Source organism: Sinocyclocheilus rhinocerous, unplaced genomic scaffold, assembly GCF_001515625.1.
Source record: "Sinocyclocheilus rhinocerous isolate Xijiao unplaced genomic scaffold, SAMN03320098_v1.1 scaffold231, whole genome shotgun sequence".
Taxonomy (NCBI): domain Eukaryota; kingdom Metazoa; phylum Chordata; class Actinopteri; order Cypriniformes; family Cyprinidae; genus Sinocyclocheilus; species Sinocyclocheilus rhinocerous.
Window position 1 is genome coordinate 473,404 of NW_015640454.1, and position 7,647 is coordinate 481,050.

General features: G+C 35.5%; 1 protein-coding gene across 8 annotated transcripts in view; it reads right to left on the reverse strand.

Moving 5' to 3' along the window:
* The window catches only part of fnbp1b (formin binding protein 1b), a 79,005-nt gene that overhangs the window by 57,287 nt on the left and 14,071 nt on the right, over positions 1 to 7,647 (reverse strand). For 3 of the 8 annotated variants that reach the window (XM_016569015.1, XM_016569019.1, XM_016569017.1), the window contains exon 1: positions 992 to 1,211. The exons of 1 other annotated variant lie outside the window; for it this stretch is intronic. In XM_016569015.1, coding sequence (XP_016424501.1) covers positions 992 to 1,150 — 159 coding nt within the window. In that variant the 5' untranslated portion in view covers positions 1,151 to 1,211. Of the gene's footprint in view, positions 1 to 991; positions 1,214 to 7,647 lie in introns of those variants that run through there. 4 more of the 8 variants (XM_016569016.1, XM_016569013.1, XM_016569018.1 and 1 more) reach the window with 2 other exon arrangements.

Consider the following 7,647-nt stretch of genomic DNA (forward strand, 5'->3'; position numbering starts at 1 on the left):
TGTTTATTTTAGATCTGTGTGGCAGCAGCAATATACATTAAATAAATCAATAAATCCACTGCTCTGTTGTCTCCTCTGAGGCTGGGACTCTAAATAGTGTTCTGTGCTCGTCTGTGCAGCCAAAGACAGAACAGTTAGCATGTTTTGCTCAAACTTTCTCCATGACATTAGAACTGGTACACCGTTGTCGCTTGCGAAATCAAAATAACGGCGCCATGGGTGGAAACTTACAGATGAAGGGGCGGTAATATTATAATGAGATCCCTTTGCAACGTCACTAGGGGAGCGAGATCAGACGCGCTTGTTTTTTCAGACGCTTGCAGAAAAAAGCTTATCAAAACCAAGTTACTAAGTTAATCTTTTTCACATTTCCTTGATTGGTAGATGTACCAGGGACCGGATTATAGCACTTAAAACCTGGAAAAGTCAGATTTTCATGATATGTCACCTTTAAATGGTTTTAGTATTCCAGCACTCAGGTTAAAAAATGCAGGGGGCTAATTTCATTAAAATTATAAAAGGCTTTTATGAACACTCTTCTAAGTTTTATTGTATCCTCATAATATTTCAATTTGAATCAATTTTATTTAAAGACGCAAAATATTTTTCTTAAGCTTAAAATTAATAGGAAATGAAAAAAGTATGAGGAATTTAATTCTTAAAACTGTTTCATGAATCCAGTCCCAGGACTCCGACATAAAGCCGACTGGACTTTACTGCACAGCTACTTACCAAATAAATAATAAAAATTAAATATTTGATTTCAAAATGGTGCAGAGTGATACGATAGACATAACACTAAGAAATCAGTATCCTAGGACAATGATTAATAATATAATTTTGAAGCCAACATACAAAATATTTTAACACAGAATGCCACATTTGACCAATCAGAATCAACTATTCCAAAGAGTCATTTAATAAATTGTATACTATAGTAATTGTATGTCCAGTCTAGTCGTTGAGGGATGCAGTCGCTATGACTACTCACACTACTGAGCATCTTCATCTCCAGTAGCTTCTGCAGGTACTCCTGCAACGGGGTGAGAGGCAGAGGGGTCGGAGGGTCCGGTTCCTCCAGGAACCAGCGGAGCGAACCCACCGACCGCCGTCTCTTCAAGAAATCATACAGCTCTTCATGCATCATCATGAGCGTAACACACAAAAACAGTGCAGCCTGAGAAAATATTATGAGAAACTAAAAAATAGCTACAATTACACGGACAGATCAACAAAACGTCTAAAGAGTTGAGATGAAGGGAAAGAAATGAGTTTCAGCTCTAAGCCACTGTGGAATGTGGCCGATTACCCATCATGCACTGGGAGATTAACTTTGCTTGATGCCGTTTTTGTTATTAAGCTGATTACCAGCTATAATTTGGCTCAAAGAAACACACAAACATTGTGAAATTGCATCAACAATGCACTTTCATTCCCACACACCTCCAAAAACCCAATCCCCAGACTGATTTGTGCAACTTAAACACACTTCACTCATTGTTGAAATTCCAGCTTTTATCCATTTTGTATTCCAGCCTAATGATACTTTTTATTATGTTACATAAGACAAGTTCCGACTTCATATCTGAGGATCTTAAAACTGAGATTTTCACAGGTAATGAAACTCAGAAATGAAACTATGAAGATGTTGTGGGTCATGGCGTGATATTACACACTACCGGTCAAAAGTTTAGAATAATAAAATTTTTTGAAGTCTCTTCTGCTCACCAAGGCTGCATTTATTTCATCAAACATACAGTAAAAACAGTAATATTGTGAAATATTATTAAAAATTTTTAAAAAGTGTTTTCTATTTGAATATATTTTAAAATGTAATTTATTCCTGTGATGCAAAACTGAATTTTCAGCATCATATTAACCACTGCTGTTTTCAACATTGATAATAATAAGAAATGTTTCTTGAGCAGTAAATCAGCATATTAGAATGATTTCTGAAGGATCATGTGACACTGAAGACTGGCGTTCAACTTTGCATCACAGGAATTAATTGCATTTTAAAATACATTCAAACAGAAAACAGTTCTTTTAAATTGTAATAATATTTCACACTATTACTTTTTCCTTGCCTTGGTGAGCATGAAAAACTCAATAGCTTAATATGTCAATAAAATATACACAGTCTCTTCCTGTCTAAGCGGGCAGTTCTTGGCCAGAAAAAGCTTCAAATTGGCTTCAAACTTTGACAGTGAAAAGTCTGGCTTGGCAGGACTAGAAGTGGCCAGACTTTATGGATTTGGTATGTCGGCATGCAGATAGCTGGTATCTGTCCTGTCGTCTTCTGGCTTGCCTCTGAAAATACATCTGTATTGAAGGTTGCCCAGCCTTCAGAAAATACAAACAGACAGACAGCTGTTGGAGCATAGTGCACATTTATATGTGTTTCTTTAACAGTATCACGCTCAGGGAAAACACAGCATGCTTGAATGTGTGTGTGCGAGTGTGTTTAATAGTGACAGAGAAAGTATACCGGGTATGTGAGGTATGTGTGCCAGCGGAAATCTGATACACACTCACCCACACACACGCAGCTCCATGTGCCAAATACACAGGCACTTTAAAACTTCCTACATGTGTTCTGAACTATTAAAAGGTGAAGAACTTCAATTCAAGGTTTGAAACTCATTTTACTTCCATAATGTGACAGAATTCCAAGTCAAACAGGATATTCAATGAGAATTCCCTTGAGAATTGATTGGATGGATCTCTGTATGAAAAGGCAGTTTGGGGGGAGGGGCTAAAACATAAGGGGGCTCGATGATGTCAGCGGAAAAGGAAAGTCGTTTCAGTGGCGGAGAAAGTTAGTAATGTAAGATTCTGAAGCCAAACCAGTGTTATTATTGTTAGCGAGAACTAAACCTAAATTTAAAAAAAAAATGTAATTATCTGAAATAAAAATAAAACAACCAAGGAAAAAATGAACTATACTTACTAAAACTCCCAAACTAAACAAAACTGAAATAAAAATGGCCACAATTTATTATACATTTAGAAAGTTAGTATATGAAACTTGAAACCTTTACTTTTCACTTACATTAGAAAATGAAAATGTCACAAGCTAGTGTTGTGAGAAATTGAACGTTAAATAAACATTTTCAAATGATACCATTCTGTGTTTTAACTAAAATACTAAAACAAAAAGCTTCAAATTGGCTTCAAACTTTGACAGTGAAAAGTCTGGCTTGGCAGGACTAGAAGTGGCCAGACTTTATGGATTTGGTATGTCGGCATGCAGATAGCTGGTATCTGTCCTGTCGTCTTCTGGCTTGCCTCTGAAAATACATCTGTATTGAAGGTTGCCCAGCCTTCAGAAAATACAAACAGACAGACAGCTGTTGGAGCATAGTGCACATTTATATGTGTTTCTTTAACAGTATCACGCTCAGGGAAAACACAGCATGCTTGAATGTGTGTGTGCGAGTGTGTTTAATAGTGACAGAGAAAGTATACCGGGTATGTGAGGTATGTGTGCCAGCGGAAATCTGATACACACTCACCCACACACACGCAGCTCCATGTGCCAAATACACAGGCACTTTAAAACTTCCTACATGTGTTCTGAACTATTAAAAGGTGAAGAACTTCAATTCAAGGTTTGAAACTCATTTTACTTCCATAATGTGACAGAATTCCAAGTCAAACAGGATATTCAATGAGAATTCCCTTGAGAATTGATTGGATGGATCTCTGTATGAAAAGGCAGTTTGGGGGGAGGGGCTAAAACATAAGGGGGCTCGATGATGTCAGCGGAAAAGGAAAGTCGTTTCAGTGGCGGAGAAAGTTAGTAATGTAAGATTCTGAAGCCAAACCAGTGTTATTATTGTTAGCGAGAACTAAACCTAAATTTAAAAAAAAAATGTAATTATCTGAAATAAAAATAAAACAACCAAGGAAAAAATGAACTATACTTACTAAAACTCCCAAACTAAACAAAACTGAAATAAAAATGGCCACAATTTATTATACATTTAGAAAGTTAGTATATGAAACTTGAAACCTTTACTTTTCACTTACATTAGAAAATGAAAATGTCACAAGCTAGTGTTGTGAGAAATTGAACGTTAAATAAACATTTTCAAATGATACCATTCTGTGTTTTAACTAAAATACTAAAACCAAACTAAAAAATACATTTATTGAAACTAAAATCTCACCAAAAAATAAAATACAATGAAATAAAATTAGAAGGAATTCTAAACTAAATTAAAAAGACAAATGTAAAATAATATATAAAAAAGTAATTAAATTCTAATTATATATATATATATATATATATAGATAATTAATTAGATTTCAAACATATAATAGTCTTGATATAAATGTTGTTTCTTTGGAATAAAATGCAACAAATCACAAATAATATGACCATTTACATGCACTGATAAAGTGAATAGTGTCAATTCTAATGTCATGTTGACATCAAGTCAATTAAATAGTTTAAATTCACACACACAGATCCTGTGGCTGAAATTGCACCCTGCCATGACAAACTGACAAATGTTATTGATCATTCACATTCAGTCCACACACACAAACACACCTTCCTGTCTCTATCTGTCTTCATATATAGGTAGCTTATGTTCAAAGCGTGATGTGAGAAGAGAAGCCTTCTCAGGTTTATTGCCTCTCCATCCTGAAACGCACACACACTGTCACACACACAAAACACATGCATTTGAAAGCGACAGCCATAGGCTGAAGTTTGGGCAGGAATGCTACGAGATCAAAGGTTGGATAGTAATCCAAGGATTCAACTCACAGACCTGAAGAAGTGAGAGTGAATTACTACATTTAGATGCAAACACACACACTCAGATTATCACAAGCACTTAAATACAGAAGAAGAGATCAGGGTATAGATAGCTAGTAATCAGATTTAAAAACAAGTATACATTAAGAGAACAGCAATAAATCCTTATTAATGCCGAATGGAAGATGTGACTGTAAAATCACCAAATCACTCAGACCAGAGAGGGCGCTGTTTACATCCTACTGAACGAAAGTTGATGATGCAGTGAAAGTGCAACTTTCACTGAAGACTAGAGTAATGATGCTGAAAATAAAGTAATCACAGTAATAAATTATATTTTAAAATATATTCAAATAGAAAATTTTTAATTATAATAAATATTACTGTTTTTACATTATTTTTGATCTAATTAATATAAGAGAGACTTTCAAAAATATTTTAAAATCTTACCCACCTCAAACTTAAATGGTAAAACACAAGCCAAATACTACAAACTCACTTTTATACAGAGGTTGTTTACTTCCTCAGAGATTTGTCTAAAGAACTAAAGTACTAATGATTTAGAATGACAAAAATGAAAAGAGAAAATAAAAAGAAAAGGGATACGGCAGACAGAAGGAAGAAAGTCATGTAGGGTGAGGTAATCTATTGTTCAGCTGCTTTTAGTGAAGGGGAATTTAATGGTTTTTCACTGTGTAGAAATCACAGAGCCAAATCAATAAAGCTCCATCCACCACTCCACCTGCAGCTCACATCGCACACCACAATCACATCTGGCAACTCGCTCATCAAATAACCAACATCTGGCAACCCTATGAACCCCACACGCACCGCAGCTGTGAGTGTGAGAGAAACTTAAAAAGACTTACCATGGTAACCATTGTTGCCGCCAAAATCACCGAAAGCTTAACTAGTGTTACTACTGTAAAATTCAAAGGAATTTAGATGGGAATGTTAGAAGCTTTAAGCATCTTTGTCATTTTATTTATTTTCTCAATAACAGTGACTCACCACAGTTTTAACTGGCTGAAACTACTGCTGGCAATGGTAAGTTTTATGGTCGGCCACCACTTTCTCTCTCACATTTAGACAGTTTGCCTGTAAATCTACATTAGATTAAGACCGAAAGCCCATAAACCGCTTGCCTTCTAGTTCTTTCTGTGCCTAATGAACTGAATTGGGCACTTGAAACTGCTTCCTGTTTCTGCCTCCCATTTCCTCTCCCACAACGACAGAAAAAACACAATCTCTGCCTTGCATTTGACCACAAAATTAAAGTTAAACCACTAAGAATCATTCTAAATATTAAAATAAGTTAAAACTTATAAAGAAGTAGTATTACCATATTTGTCACATTGCACAGTAAATGTTTTAAATACCATATTTTGTGTCAGTTAGGTATGAGTAAAATCGGTACTAGCACTGTTTTTATTGGCGGTGCTAAAACAGCATGGTTGCCATGGCCATAAGCGGAGCCTGGTTTGAGTGATGCCATGGCATGGCATGGTTTCCACGGTTAATAGACCACTATGTGATTGGATGAGAGCAGGACAGGATGGAATGTCAGGTTCTGAAAGAGGAAGTCATTCAGTCCATAACAAGGACAAACATGGAACTGAGAAATGAGAAGTTTTTCTCTAAAAAAGGGTCAAATGTACACGTGCATGCATGTCACACTTTGGTTTTTTATTAGTGCACTGGCAACCCTTACAAAAGAATAACTAATTAAATACTTATTATTTCTGCAGCATGTCAAGTGTGCACCAGGGTTATTATAGTGTGTGTGTGTGTGTGTGTGTGTGTGTGTGTCTGTTATTTATTTTATTTCAGGTAGTTGCCAAGGCAATATTTCTATCATAAATAAATAAATAATATTGATTACATTTATTACATAATTAATATATTTAAATATATTTCATATATTTATTTTAGTTTACCTTGATGTACTAAAATAATTCAAAAAAATAAAAATTAATAAAAGCTACATGGAGATGTTTTTAAAAAAAAAAAAAACAGAAAGCTCCCATTTTGCACACAACCAGAGTCTATTTTAATTCTTGAAGCCAAGCTCAAGGATGAAAGTGACTGACATTATGATAAACCAATCAGAGGCAGCTTGGGAATAGAATGTGGGATCATTGCCAATAAAACAAACTCTCAACAGCAGATCTTACAAAAACTCTGGCAGTACAATAGTACGTTGATATATACCATGGTACTGAATGCTTACCCAGGGGCGGATTTAGTGAATTGGGGGCCCCAGGCAAAATATAGGAATGGGGCCCTATACATTTGCACACATTTTCCTAGATCAAACTTGAGGTTCCATTTTGTTGTTTTCAGCGTAAGCCTGTGTGCAAAGGCTGTCTAATTCTAAACTTTAAAATACATTTATTTTTAGTTGGATAAATGTGCGCTGTTAGACGCTTATCCAGTCGTTTGCGGAGGAGTGGAAGGCGCTCTGCAGGACACGGAGGCGCCAGCGCGATCACTTGCATTTTCTATATGAAAAGCATTTTAGGGGGCCCTTGGCTTTTGGGGGCCCAAGGCGGTCGCCTACCTTTGCCTAATGGGTAAGTCCGCCCCTGTGCTTACCACATTCATATACATTGTATTTACATGAAAGATGCTCACCAAAGGTGCATTTATTTTATCAAAAATACAGTAAAAAATTTTGAAATATTATTACAATTTAAACTGTTTTCTATTTGAATATATTTTTAAATGTAATTAATTCCTGTGATGCAAAGCTGAATTTTCAGCATCATTACTCCAGTCTTCAGTGTCACATGATCCTTCAGAAATCATTCTCATATGCTGGGCATTTATTTGAAATTGTAACATTATAAATGTCTTTACTGTCACTTTTGATCAATTTA